This window comes from Peromyscus maniculatus, chromosome 4, assembly GCF_049852395.1.
Source record: "Peromyscus maniculatus bairdii isolate BWxNUB_F1_BW_parent chromosome 4, HU_Pman_BW_mat_3.1, whole genome shotgun sequence".
Classification (NCBI taxonomy): domain Eukaryota; kingdom Metazoa; phylum Chordata; class Mammalia; order Rodentia; family Cricetidae; genus Peromyscus; species Peromyscus maniculatus.
This window is the reverse complement of record NC_134855.1, coordinates 110,107,933-110,122,869: the sequence shown is the minus strand read 5'-3', so window position 1 is coordinate 110,122,869 and position 14,937 is coordinate 110,107,933. Positions and strand designations below refer to the sequence as shown.

The 14,937-nt window shown below is 47.1% G+C and overlaps 1 protein-coding gene across 3 annotated transcripts in view; it reads left to right on the top strand.

Moving 5' to 3' along the window:
• The window catches only part of Slc23a2 (solute carrier family 23 member 2), a 98,492-nt gene extending 84,072 nt beyond the window's left edge, over positions 1-14,420 (top strand). For all 3 annotated transcript variants that reach the window (XR_013050774.1, XM_076570686.1, XM_006983989.4), the window contains 4 exons: positions 4,411-4,540; positions 5,888-6,025; positions 8,864-8,959; positions 10,056-14,420. Coding sequence is in view for 2 of the 3 variants with exons in the window: in XM_076570686.1 (XP_076426801.1) it covers positions 4,411-4,540; positions 5,888-6,025; positions 8,864-8,959; positions 10,056-10,288 (597 nt within the window). In the remaining variant the exon portion in view is untranslated. The remainder of the gene's footprint in view (positions 1-4,410; positions 4,541-5,887; positions 6,026-8,863; positions 8,960-10,055) is intronic.
• The last annotated feature ends 517 nt before the right edge of the window (positions 14,421-14,937 follow it).

Below are 14,937 nucleotides of genomic sequence, written 5' to 3'. Positions count from 1 at the left end.
TTCAGCAGAGCATGTTGGATGGGAAATGCCTGTCACTAAAGAAAACATCCATCACATTAAGTAATAGTCTCAGACCTCTGGGACAGAATCCCTTTGTAGTGAAATCTGCGGAGTCACAGTGAAGCAGAGCTTGGATCTGAGTCCTGCCTACTCAACCCTACCAAGCACTCTACCTGACCCTAGATAGTGACATGTACAGCTGTCCCACCCCAAAACCCAGCTTCTGTAGGAAACTCTGCTGCAGGCCTGTCTGCTTTATTACGGGCAATTAAACTTCGTGTCCCAGTTGCCATAGGCAAACAGTACTGCATGCTAGGGTGTTGAGTGCTGGTTGGCCCAGCAGCCATTCCCTTTTCTTTATAGCCTGCATGAGTCACAAGGCTCCTTACCTGAGAACCTGATCGGAAGTCTTCTAGACCTGTTTGACCCGTAGCTCCATGCAAGATTCTATAATCAGATAAAAAGAAACCCAGTATCAGGTTTAATTCATCTTGATTACAAATCCGGGTGAGAGGGAGCAGTGTTGAGACGCAGTGTTGAGCACACCTGTCTGCTGGTCTCCCTTAGGAGGCAGGGCTGGCCTAAGCTCAGCTTCAGGTGTGCCGATGGCACCATCTGCTGCTGCCCATTGCTCCAGCACATGGCATGGAGGGAGAGAGGCTTTGTGGGTACTTCCTGCAGTGCCGTTGCTGGAGTCCAAGGGCTGCCTCGAATCGGCAGCAGATGTGGAGCCCAAGGAGCTGAAGGAAGGGTTGGATGGGCACAGGGTGTATATTAACCAGCCACCCCTGAGCCTCTGTTCTCCCATGAGCCCATGGGCAAATAACTAGTTCCAAATAGGGTGGTTATAAAATTGCTGAGAGGACCTTGTGTTTATCAAGCGCCCTTTCTGTACCCTTACAGATACCATAGGACAGCTAAGGTCACTGAAAGGAAGCAAGTCCCCTTTACAGCATGACCATGGTGCCTCAGGCAATGAGTGGTCTTTGTCTGGTACCAGCCTTTTCTGAAATGGCATCCCAGCAGCACTTCCATTTTAGTTGTGGAGGGGGAAAATGTACACCCAAGTGCAGTTCCCACAAGGTCAGAAGATAGCATCAGACCCCCTTGGTGCTGAGCTGTGGGCAGTTGTGAGCCCCTAAATATGGGTGCTGGAAGGACAGTGTGAGCTGTTAACCACTGGGCTATCTCTTCAGCCCAACAACACTAATGAATGAGATGATTTATGTTGCTCTGAATCCATTTCTTTGTTCCCAGCTTTGGAGCCATTTCTCCAGACAAAAGCTGTATCCATCCAAGACACTGTCAAGTCCCTCATCTACATCTGCCTTAGAGCAGGGAGGCGGGACTTGGAGCAGAAATGTCTGTGTGACCCTAGCCCTGTGGCCAACTAGAAGACTCCCTGCTTAGGGCAAGGAGGCATGAGTTCTGACTGTGTTAGACCCCTCATCCTGCTGAATGACTTGGGAGAAGCTGCTTTTCTGAGTAGAGCACAGCCCCTAAGGTCTAGATCCACACTGTCCGACATGGCAGTCAGTAGCCACGTGTAGCTGTGTGCCCTTAAATAGGTTAGTGTTAAGATTTTACCTACGTAGTCACATTGACCATATTTCAAGATTCAGTCATTGCTCCGTGGCTGGCAGAGGGTGGCCACTGTAGCAGCCTCCTGAGCCACTGAACCAGGCTTGGTATGAGAGGGGGGTGGTTTGTCGTCCCCCACATCTGTCTGCATTTTCCGGCAGCTGTGCTCTTTACAGTTTCTGTCCAGTTACGGCATTCCTTGGACTTGGAATTACTGACCTTCTCATCAGAGTTGAGTTACCTACTCCACCTCTGCTGAGTGTGGTCCACCTGTCCCACCCAGAAGGCAACAGGACAGACACCAGGGGGTGAGCTGCCCTGGCCCCATCACCTTTTTTCAGCATGGCCGGCAGGTTACCCCTTTGGTCTCTGTGCCCTGGTCTATAAAGGTAGCTTGTAAGATGTTAGAGTTTATCACTTGATATCAGTTTAGCATGGCTTTCTGGCATGTTCCAAGTACCAGTTATGTTACAGATTTGGTCACTTAAACTGTTTGCCACTGGTTTATTTCTAGGAACAAAGTGACATGGTCTTCCTGAATATAGTCTGTGTCTCTCACTGCCCACCCCACCCCCTAGATTAAAGCATTTTTTTCACGTGTCAGTGTTTTGTTTGCATATGTATATGTATGTGCCTGGTTCTGACCCCAGAGGTCAGAAGAGGGCATTGAATCCCCAAAACTTGAGTTAAAGATGGTTGTGTGCCACCATGTGGGTGCTGGGAACTGAACATGGATCCTCTGTTAAGAGCACATGTTGCTCTTAACTGCTGAGCATTTCTCTAGCCCCAATTCAGTATCTTTTAGAGATGGAATCTGGGGAAGACCATTTCCCCTGTGCATTTCATGCTATTGAAAACTTGGTTTTTGATGGTCGTGAAGGAAGAACTGTTAAAGTTTAGCAAGGATGCATGGAAGAGGTGCCAGGGAAGGGTAGAAGGTGCCAGAAAGGTCCAGTGTAACCAGCAGGTAACAGGGGGGCAGGATCTGAAGGCAGTGTCTCTGGGGGGCAGTTGGCAGGGGGATAAACTGGCCATGGAGATACATGTTTATGAGCCAAGTATTCAAGAAGCAGAGGCAAGAAGACCATGAGCCTGGGCTGTGGAGTATGTTCCAGGCCGGCCTGGTGTGGGTGTGCATCACCACCATAGACCAGCCAGGCATGGTGGCTATAATCACACCTATAATCCCAACACTCCGAGGCAGAGTCAGGTAGATCCCTGAGTTATAGGACAGCCAGGGTTACACAGAGAAACCCTGAACACACACACACACACACACACACACACACACACACACACACACACACACAAAGAATCTGTAGGTACTCAGGTAATATTCATGAACAGAAGAGTGGCTTAATTGCTGCTGGGTTATAAGCTCTCTTGTCGAGGGCATCCCTGGGCCATTGTGGTCTTGCCCATCTGACAGGGCTGCCCATTCCTGCTGGGAACCTTCACGCTGAAGGGAGTCCTTTGCCTGTCAACTCTTCCTTCATGGAAATCTTACTCAGCTTCCTAGAACATCAACACCTCTCCACAACTCATATTTTTTTTTCTTCCCTCCTGGACTCCCACATAGCAGAACAGTGCAGTTTTATCATGGGGCCATGACTTAAAACTCATCTTCATATCCATCCATGCCCAGTCTCCTGAGTGATCGCACATTAGATCCCCAGAGATGTTTACTGCAGGTGCGTCCTTCTCGTGGAATCAGTATGTCAGTCCCTCTTGATTGATCCTTGTATGATCTTTCCCTGAAGGAAGAGTTGACAGGCAGAGGGAGCATTACATGTGGAGGTTCCCAGCAGGAATGGGCAGCCCTGTCAGATGGGAAAGGCCACAGTGGCCCAGGGATGCCCACGACAATTCCCTGTCTACCTGTCCTCTGGTCCTCGCAGAGGCTGGACTGGGGCAGTGGAGGTCACATGTCACCTGTGACCTCCTTTTCCCACTCCACCCATCCTGTGTCACTCACTAGCCTCTCCACTGCCTCCAGAGTAGATTGTTTACTAGTCAACAGGATTTTAACAAGGGACCAGCAGTGTCTAGAAAGTTTATTCAATGGCAGAGAGCAAAGGGAAGAAGGTCCAGAGGCAGCAAACCCAGGAGGAGGGACTGTCCTATCGTATCTGTGCCAGCCAGACACAGTCCCTTACTCCAGCTGCACCGTGTCCTCTGATCCTTAAATCCAAACACACAGTTCCTCCATGGTGGAGTGAGGAGCCTGAGCGCCAGAGGGGCTGCCTTCTTCAGTCACTTAGTTGGAGGTACAGTGGGCACGCAGACCAGCAGCCAGGCTCCAGAACTCTGCACTCTTAGGCCCTTCTCTATACCACCTTCTGCGGCAGGACACCACGAGGGAGGGGCTTCCACAGATGGTAGATGTTCATCTGACTTCGGGAAGATGGGTGGAGCCACAGGGACTTCTGCTCGGTTGTCTTGGTGAAAAGTCATAGGAAAAAAGTGGGAGAGAAGCAGGGACACTATGTGTAGCTGTTACATCCATGACTAGCCAAAGCCCATACTCAACAAAAATAACTACATCCAGGGCACGGATGAACAGTCTGACCTCTAACTCCTGATCCCTGGGGTCACCTGTCCGCAGCTGAAACAGAGTCAACTGAGGTGCTGGAGAGAAGAATGGAGCAAGGACAAGTGGGGGTCTTGGGTTGTCTCTATAGTAGTTAGGTGTGGAGGACTAGTCCTTGTTAGCTGAAAGTTTAAAGTGCTGTAGGTTCTGCCCGGGACACCGTCACATTTGCCCTGGACTCTGGGAGTCTGGTTGGAGAATGGCAGATAAGCTTATGTCTGCAACTGTTGTGTCCACAGGTTGGCAGCCGCCGAGTGATCCAGTATGGCGCAGCACTCATGCTGGGCTTGGGCATGATTGGCAAGTTCAGTGCCCTGTTCGCATCCCTCCCAGACCCTGTGCTTGGAGCCCTCTTCTGCACGCTCTTTGGTAAGGGTCCGCTTCCCTGGTAGCAGCAGGCTCCCATCACCGACCAGTCTTCTTCATGTTGTTGGCCGATTCTTTTGAAAATTGAACAGTTTATTGTTACTGTTTGCACATAGGCTTTTATATACAGGCTTCAATCTTCAGAATTCCCTGGATTCAGTAGAAGTTTTATACAATAGGAACTCAGCACTCAAAATTTGGGTCTAAAAATACATGCAAAACATTCTTTTCTGGAAAACACTTAACTTTGAACAAAACACAAATGCAGATTGAAAACAGTATTTCTACTTCACCAAAAGTAGTCATCATAAAAAGTGAAAAAAATCACCCAATACACATGACCTAATTCTATTTTTTTATTTAATTTTTTTTATTTTATTTTTTTCCTTTTATTTTATTTTACAATACCATTCAGTTCTACATATCAGCCACGGATTCCCCTGTTCTCCCCCCTCCTGCCCCCCTCCCCTTCCCCCCAGCCCACCCCCCAATTCCTACCTCCTCCAGGGCAAAGCCTCCCCCGAGGACTGAGATCAACCTGGTAGACTCAGTCCAGGCAGATGACCTAATTCTTAATGGGGATGTTTTAGCAAATAAGATCTAACAATAAATCTAACAATTTCATTTTAAACTGCAAAAGGAGATACCTTAAAAGCTTAAAGATTTGCATCAGTGTCCAAGCTAAATGTATGTTAAAGATAGAAGTAATTATATTATGAAAATTAAGACAAAAATCTAGTCTCTTGAATTAGACTTTCTAATTGATTTAACTCAGGTATATTCCCCCATAAATGAACCCTTTAAACCTGATGGCTTTCACAATGGTCCTTTGGATTTGATATGTACCTTTCAGATTACAGTCATTGTGGACATGCCCAAGATTTCTAGTGTGGATTTAATCAAAATGCTTAAATGGATAGAATGGCTCAGCTATTAGAGCACTAGCTGCTCTCCAAGAGGTCCTAGGTTCAATTCCCAGCCCCCATATGGTGACTCACAACTCCAGTTCCAGGGCATCTGACATTGACTTACGGTCTCCATGGGCACTGGGCACACTCTTGGTGCAGTCATAAAAATGCAAGCAAAAGACTTCCATAAAGTTAAAGAAAAGTCAACCAAGCCGATGTCTGTCTACTTGATTTAAAGATACTGTGGTGTGATGCAGTCGTTCGGGTCAGATGGGTATCATTCTAGCCCTGAACCTTATCTTTCTGCCACTGCTCTGGTCTCCAAGCTAATTTCTGATAGACAGAGAAAGGACATCTGGGAACCTGTCCTCAGCCTCCAGGAGAGCCTGGCAGCATGCCGCAGGTGAACTCAGTGGAACTCTTCTGATGCTTTTCTCTCCAGGAATGATCACAGCTGTTGGCCTCTCTAACCTGCAGTTCATTGACTTGAACTCTTCCCGGAACCTGTTTGTGCTTGGATTTTCCATCTTCTTCGGGCTTGTTCTTCCAAGTTACCTCAAACAAAACCCTCTGGTCACAGGTAGGAGAAAGAGCTCTTGGGTAGGGTAGCTGGAATTTCTACCATAGATTCATGAATAGCTCTTGTAGTTGGAAGGGACCTTGGAAACCTCATGTGTATGGTGCTGAACCTTTTGTCTCTGCCTTCCTTCTGAATCTTACTCTGAATATTTCTCTGGAAGCCACCCAGGCCTCTCACAGACATTAGCATACTGGCCTTTGGAGTGTTTTCAAATTGACAGCCCCCAAGTGGACACTTGATACAGGTGCCAAGGTCTCTGTCTCTGTCTCTCTCTGTGTCTCTGTCTCTGTCTCTGTCTCTGTCTCTGTCTCTCTCTCTCTCTCTCTCTCTCTCTCTCTGTCTCTCTCTCTCTCTGTCTCTCTCTCTCTCTGTCTCTCTTGTTTTTGTTTCTGTGTAACAGCCCTGACTACCCTGGAACTTGCTTTGTAGACTGGGCTGGCCTTGAACTCACAGAGATCCGCCTGTCTCTGCCTCCCAAGTGCTGGGATTAAAGGCGTACAGCACCACCGCCTGACTAAGGTCTCACTTCTTTGCTTTATCTTGGGTGTACGAATGCTTTTCCTGAATGTGTATACATCAGGAGCATGTGGGGCCAGAAGAGGGCATCAGATCTCCTGGAACTGGAGAAGTAGGAGCTCTCAAGGCACCACGTAGGAACCTAACCTGCTGCAAGGGTGATAGGTGACTTACCCAGTGAATGGCCGTCTCGCCAGCCCTCGGGGTCTCATTTTTCACTGGTTGCCGCTCCTTTGGCTCTGAAACTTTTGATTTCTCAGACTCATGCTGTATTAAGTTGTGTGATTCCTTAAAACTCAACTTCACGGGCTTGGATGTGTCTTTCTATTTTCAATTCAAGAATACTTATTTAGGGCCTGGAAATGTGGCTCAGTGGTTATGAGCCCTTTTTTAAATTTCCTTTTATATTTTACTCTTTTATGTGTATGAGTTTTTTTACCTGTGTATGTGTATGTATAAGAAGACCAGGTGAGGGCTTTGGGTCCCCAGGAACTGGAGTTAAAGACAGTTGTGATCCACATGTGAGTTCTGGGAATGGAACCTGGGTTTTCTACGGGAGCAGCACATGTTCCTGAGCCAGCTCTCCTCAGCCCTAGTTGAGTGCTCTTACTGCTCATGTAGAGGACCTGGGGCCAGTTCGCAGCATCTGTATGGAAACTCACAGTTGTCTGAACCCCAGCTCCCAGAAATCTGAAAGCTCTCTTATCTCTGTCAATATTGCATACAGATGGTACACAGACATACATGCAGGCAAACACACATACGTAAAATTAATAAATCTTTTTACCTATTTAGCTCCTACTTTTTATTTTAATAAAATCCTGCTGTTATACAGAATGTACAAAAGAGGAACCTTCTTAAGAAATATCTGTTGCTACTGATATATTATTTTTTACAATTGAATAATTCAGGATCATTTGTTCAGGTCTTTTTTTTTTTTTTTCTTACATGGGCTTTCATGTGTAGTCCCGGTTGACACTGAACTCATTTAGGCAAGGCTGACCTTGAACCTTTAATCCTTTCTCCACCTCCCAAGTGTTGGGATGACAGGCATGTACTACTATACCTGCCTCGAATTAACTAGGCAGGCAGCCTGAATTTCAGGCCAGCCTGTTCTACATAGCAAGTTTCAGGATAGCCAGGGCTACATAGAAAGACCCTGTCTCAAAAAAATAAACAACAGAAGTAAAAAAAGAAAACCTTTTTTTTTTTTTTTTTTTTTTTTTTTTTTTTGGGGTTTTTCGAGACAGGGTTTCTCTGTGTAGCTTTGCGCCTTTCCTGGGACTCACTTGGTAGCCCAGGCTGGCCTCGAACTCACAGAGATCCGCCTGGCTCTGCCTCCCGAGTGCTGGGATTAAAGGCGTGCGCCACCACCGCCCGGCAAAGAAAACCATTTTTAAAGTGGCATAAACAACTAGGCTTGGTCATTCTTTTGTAATCCCAGCACTCAGGGGGCTGACACAGGAAGATTGTCATGAGTTTGATACCAGCCCTAGCAACATAGTGAGTTCCTGGCCAGCCTGAGCTATGGGGTGAGATTCCCCCCACACCCACCATAGTATTTTTTATAGCATTACACCTGCCATTTATAAAAAAGATTTAATTTGATGTGTATGGGTGTTTCACCTATGTGTTTGCTGCATCGTATGTGTGTAGTGCCCGTGGAGGTCAGGAGAAGGCGTTGGATCCTTAGGAACTGGAGTTCCAGATGGTTACGAGCTACCATATGGGAACTGAACCGAGGTCCTCTGGAAGAGCAACCAGTGCCCTTAACTGAGGGGCAATCTCCCAAGCCCCACACCAGCCATTTTTAATTCTGAATCTTATAAAAGTCTGTAGACCCTACCTCAGTACTTCCACAGTTTGTTATAGTGTTAATGTCACTTATTCAGTTCATCTGCTATCCACATTGGGTTGGGGGGTTGTTGTTTTGTTGGTTGGTTGGTTGGTTGGTCGGTCGGTTGGTTTTTTGAAATAGGGTTTCTCTGTGAAACAGTCCTGGCTGTCCTGGAACCCACTCTGTAGATCAAGCTGGCCTCACAGAGTGCGGCCTGACCCTGCCTCCCAAGTGGGACTAAAGGCGTATGCCACCACCACTCAGCTACTATCCACATTGTTAAAACCATGGAATTGATGGAGGTTTGCACAGTAGATTTAAATATTACTGTCAAGAATATATGCACGTGTACAACTGAGAATTTTATATGTTCAAGTCCTGTGTTGACTTCCAGAGGTGTCCACTTCACTGCCTCTTTCTGAGTCAAGGACAGACCTGCCCAGGCTACAGTGATGACCCTTAATGGTGGTTCTGTTCTTATCCAGGTATAACAGGAATTGATCAAGTACTGAATGTCCTTCTCACAACTGCGATGTTTGTAGGAGGCTGTGTGGCCTTTATTTTGGACAACACCATCCCAGGTATGTGCTGTATGTCAGGGTTGTTAGAGGCCCAGGCAGCTCTGAAGGAAGAGCAAGGCTTAGTGTAGCCCAGGTCCCAAGCTCTCCTCCTCACTCTGCCATACAGAGATCAGAACCACAAATAGCTCTCAGTGGCCTTTTAGTACCAGCCTCTCACGAGTCTACGGCAGGAGGATCCCCTGAGCCCAGGAGGCCAAGCTGAGTAGCATAGTGAGACCCTGTTTGGGGAGAGAATGTAAGAATAATCGGTTCAAAGCTGCCACTGGTAAGAGCTGTCTTCTAAAGTGGTTGAGATGCTACTCCATCTAAATGACTGTTAATAGACAGCACATCTTCCTGAGAAGGCAGAGGGTGCTCAGGCACACCCTGGACCCTGGTCCCCCCACCTGAGCACCAGTGCCGGGCTACTGGTGAACCTCTTAGAGGTGATCGCTGTGCTGCTGTCAAGCGCTGCCTGCAAGGACAGATGGCACAGTCCATCTGTCTCGTGTGTCTGCCACGGGCTCCCCAGAAATCCTGTGAAAGAGACACTTGAGTGGTGGATTGTTCTAAGGAGAAATCTTAAGAACTTTCAAGCCCAAGAACAAGACCAGTTCACCTCCTGTCTCCTCATCATCAAACTGGAGCAAAACTAAAAGCTTCGGGGAGGGCATGGCTCGTTGATGAAGCTTTGCATGTTTTTCATTGGCGTTTTAGAGAGGTGGTTTTGCACTACATTTCCTAATAGATTTTGAAGAGGGTGCAGTGAGGTGACTAGACAGCCAGTTAGGAGACTGGATCAGTATGAACCCCAGGACATCAGTCTCATGCCTAGCTCTCAGCAGTGAGAACTGTGAGGACAGGGAGGATACGGAGTACAAAGTCACTTGACTGTGGAACACAAGGGACAAAGAGAGAGAGAGAGCGACCCCACGCTTTACTTGGCCACGTTCTCCAACTTCTCATGTTTTCTGTTGCTGTCATTGCGCAGGTTTGATTTCTAGAATGGGTGTGTGTGTGTGTGTGTCTGTCTGTCTGTCTGTCTGTCGTTAACAGTCCTCGCCGTCGTTTCTAAAATAATTAAGTATTCTTTTGTGTTTGTGCGTGTGTGGAGCAGGTACCCCAGAGGAACGAGGAATCAAGAAATGGAAGAAGGGTGTGAGCAAAGGGAACAAGTCTCTTGACGGCATGGAGTCCTACAATTTGCCATTCGGCATGAGCATTATTAAAAAGTACAGATGCTTCAACTACCTGCCTATAAGCCCAACGTTTGCAGGCTACACATGGAAAGGCTTTGGGAAGAATGAGTCCAGCCGGAGTTCAGACAAAGACTCCCAGGCCACAGTATAGCCTTTGCTGTGCCCTGTGGCCTGGCCACAGTGAGGCGTGTATCTGTAGTCCCTTGCTGAGTAACAAGAAGATATATGTTTGTATATCTACATTGGCATCCTGCACCTCAGAGCTAAGACAGGTTGCACATCACTCTTCTGTTGTGGGTGGTGATTGTGTCCAATATGGTGTCTCGCTTGTCTCCTTATTGGTCCCTTACCCTTTTCATGTCTGTTGCTGGCCTTGGTCACTGAACTTGAAACCACAGTCCTGCCATTGGAGTGGGCATTGGAATCTGTAGTGGTCCTGCTTTCAGCTCCCTGCTGCGCAGACTCTTTCCTGCAAGCCACTTCAAGGTACAGGGATTTCTGCTTCTTAAACACTATGGCCCACTCTTTTCGCCTGACCTCAACCCGAGCCCTGTGGAGACCTCCTCTGGCCAAGGGGCCACCAGTGTCTTTACTTTGTCACATCTGCCTGGTCAGAGTGATTCTGTTGTCCCCAATACCCAGGAGCCTATTGACCTGACTGACTGGTGACATGGCCACCCTGTGCCCAGATGTGAGCATGCGTAACCTCTGCATAGCTGTGACCAGGAGGAACTCTGTTTAGGAGAGTGACAGGGATGGAAAGGTCCTGAGGCAGTGGGATTCTCAACTACCCTCCTCCTTGCCACCCTGGCCCCACCCAGGTCAGCACAGTTTATACCAGTCGGTTTTCCTGGCTGAGACAACCTGTTTGGCATTCTCACTGCTGCTGGTGTGACGGTATAGAGTGCGCACAGTTATGGGCATCCTGGCTCTGCTGTCCTGTACTGTTTCGTGTGTTTTGTTCCTATTTAATGTTATGACTATAGCGGACTTTTGAAATCAGTGTTTTTCCATGTGAAGTTCTAATCTCGCATTCTATTCCTTGTCCTCTACCCTTTACCCTTTAAGAAAAGAACCAGCATCTGTAAACTGGGTACCATCAGGGAAGCTTCTTGGAATGGCTATCCAAGGCCAGTGACCATTGTTGTGGGTGTGTTTTGTACTGCTCGATACCATGAAAGTGTAAATACTGTAATGTCTAATCTATTTATCACAACTGACTACTGGACCAGAACCCAGAAAATGGGCCGAGTTACATGTGAATTTGTTTGGTGAAGAAGGAAACCTGGGACAGTAATACAGCATCACCACATGGAATGTGCCATTTCCTTCTGTTGCAAGTCATTGCTGGTAGATCTGGCCTAATAAGACTTTGTGTGGGTTGTCAGGTCACATGTCCACTTAGCCAAATAGCTTGTGTAATTGGTTGCAGAAGATAGTAAGAAAAGCAGCTACCGGCGCCCTCTGTGAAGTATTCTGATCACACACTCTTGCTGACAAATGACTTGTATTGAATTTGGTTTTCAAGCCAAGGGGAAAGCCTGAGACATAGAGTAATGACCTTGCTTCGTGCGATGGTACCTCTTAAGTCACTGTGGACCTGGCTGAACTGTGTGTGGCAGTGAGCATTCCTGCCTCCCTTAGCAAGGCGTGACTCTCGGTAGCCTTCTCCACAGTATGTGTCTCTGGGCCCTGGCCCCCAGGCTGGCTCGGTGTCACCACATTGCTAGGCCTTTGTTTTCATCTTTGCAGCACTCATGAGAGTTTGGGGTTTCCATAACACCTCACCTCAGAGCCACTGCATTGTTTTGCCAAACTCTTACTCCAGATTAAGTAAAGAACTTGGTTTCTAGTTGCATTTAGTTCTGTGTGTTTTCTGAAGTGTATTCAGAGTAATCAGTGCTTTGGAAGCGTGTTGGTGGGTAGGTACCCTTTGTCCCTCCTTCCTTAGCAAGCCTGTGAGGCTGAGAGCTCACCTGCTCTGCGTTCACTCTGTTGCCTCAGTCAGCGTGTTGCTTGGTTTATCCAGCTTCTCTGGACGCTTCTGGGATTTCCAGTATTGAGGTGCAGGAGTCCACACAGCAGCATGAGAACGGCCAGTGATCCGAGCCCGGTGTCCTGCCTGCTGCACGGCCTGCTGAGTGCTGCCCCAAGGCTTCCCGTTCAGTTGTATTTTGCTCTGGTCACTATTAGTTTGGGGCATGGGCTCAGCAAGAATCTACATATGATCAAGGAAGTGCTATGCCATCATCTCCAGGGAAGCAGGTTTCCCTTGCTTCTCCAGAACTGACTGTTGATGTTCTTGGAAGGAAGAGGCAGGTGGGAACAGAGAGAGCAGCCCGGCCAGGTGCCTCCCCGGAGTTGTGTACTTTCTGTACAGCCTTGAGTGATTGGCACCTCGTAACAACTAGGAAGGTTTGTCCATGCATCATGTCCCCCAGAACATTAGGGAATGTGCGTTTATGTGCCTGGAGGGGAGTTTTTAGGGGGTGGGGGCATGGTGGCCATGTGTGGTCAGTCTGGTAGATCTTGTGTCTGGCTTGTGGAGCTGCACTCTAGGACTTGCTGTGTTTTGTCTGCCATTGGGCAGTTCAGAAGTATTTCAGACGTGAACATCCTTACAGGGCATTCCATCTCTAGTTCTCACACTTGCCTCCTGCCTTTACCCGAGAGCCAGCATCTGTATCCGCAGAGAAAACAGAAGGTGGGAACAAGGACAGGAAAGGGTTCCCTGTGCGGGAGACCCAGGTTGGAGGTCATGGGAAATGGCACCAGTCTTTCTAAGTGATTTTCATTCTCATTTATGGGTTAGAGCTTGATTCATTGGGACGTTTACGCTCAGAGTCTTTCTGAAGAGGGTTTCTGGTGTTAGTGGTTATTGGGATTAATCCGGGCAAGAGAAGTGGCTTTACCAGGCCAGCTGGAGTGAAGCATTGGGGGTCCTGCTGGTACCCATTTCCACGGTAACAAATTCACATGCAGGATTTACTTTATACTGTAGAATACTGACTTTCATGATGACAACTTGATTTATGCATGAATATCACAGTATTTCCATATAGTAAAATAACATTTCTGCCCAGGATAATAGTCACAGTTTTCCAGGGAGGGAATGATATAATTTTCATGACAATGTCATGTGCTGATAGAATTTCTCCATTGATGAACCTCTAGTATGTGTGTATACTTTATTTTACCCATGTGTATATTTTATGATCATGATCTAAACTGTTAGTTCTTTCATTCATATCCCTGCTGAGACACTGATATTAGCAACTTAGAGTTGGCAAGTTTAATCATCAGTCAGACCAGTGCCGCAGAGGTGAAGCCTCAGTGTGGAACCATCTGGCTAGAAAAGAGGCAGCATCCTGCAGGTGGCTCTGCTGGGGATGGACATTTGGCTGCTGGTACCAGGCTTGGCATGGCTTAGAGTGAGGGGCCTAATTACCCAGTTGTTGCTGGATGCCAGCTGTGCATACCCAAGCATGTCCACTGCATCCTGGGTTAGTGCACAGCTGGACCCGAGCTTTCACAGAGAGCTCTGGTCTCCAGGAAACTGTCTCTTGGATCAGGGTTTCACATACTGTACTTAGTTCTCAGTCCCCTCAAGATTTGGACACAGAATAGGACATCTTCCACTTTCTATGCTTCCTACAGTCAGAACTCCAGTAGTGCAAGAAGGTCCCCTATGTGCCAGCATCCACTCTCACCCATGGAACCCGAAGCACAGTAGTGCTGGGGTCCCTTTTCAGCAGCCTCACGACCCCATCCTTCCAGGATGTTGACTGCCTTGTCACCTCTCAGACACCCAGCATTCTCAGGTTGCTGTATGTTTCCTGGTGTTTAGAACACTCATACCAACATTGCTGTCCGACTCCATCTGACAGTTCAGTGAACATCCTTTTCTGTCCGTTCCTAACAACTTATTTGACACATTAATAAGTTCCTGACTGTCCTTAAAACAGTAGAGATGCCTCTATTTTATTTGAGTTTTGTGACTGACTTTACCTATATATCTTTCTGGGATTTTGTTTGTTTTTAATTTTTATTTTGCATACTGAGGGTATTTGGGGTGGGGGTTGTTTTTTGAGATGTGTAATTCTTTTATGGAGTTTTTAAAAAGAATTTTCATATTGTTTTTCTAACATGGCTTCATTAAACGTTTAAGTATTTTAAAAATATGTAATATTTGGACCAGATGTTGTGAATAATAGTAGAGATAAAGCTATTTTATTCTGTATTTTTAAAACTGTTCCGTACGAATAAAAGCTCTCCTGGATGTAGTTCTGCTGTTGTGTGCCTCTTTCTTCAGCTGGAATTCAATTAAGAGCCACATGTTTTAAGATTCTTAAGGAACAGAACCAATGGGATGAAAAAAAAAACTGTGTGAATTTATTATATATAATAGTTCATATATATGAAATATATATGTGTGAATTTATTAAGTCAGCTTACATTAAAATAATAACAGCTGAATCACACCTGAGAGTCTGAGAACCAGACTCAGCTGCTCTGGGCTGGAGGCCGGGGGCCTCCGTAGTTAGAGTGCTGCTGTGGCTGCCTCTCACTGGCCAACAACCCAGCTGTTGCTCAGCCCGCAAGGGGGAGCCTCAGCAGTCCCAGTCTGGTACCATAGACCTGGAAGGATGCTGGTGCTTAGTCCGGGACGGAAGCCTGGAAACAGTGGTTTTGGTATCAGTGGAGGAATTGGCGGTAGCAGCAGGTGAATCTAGAGAAGACCCAGCCAAGCAAGCAAGAGGACAGCAACCTTCCTTCTTTGAAATCTTCATGCCCCCCTTT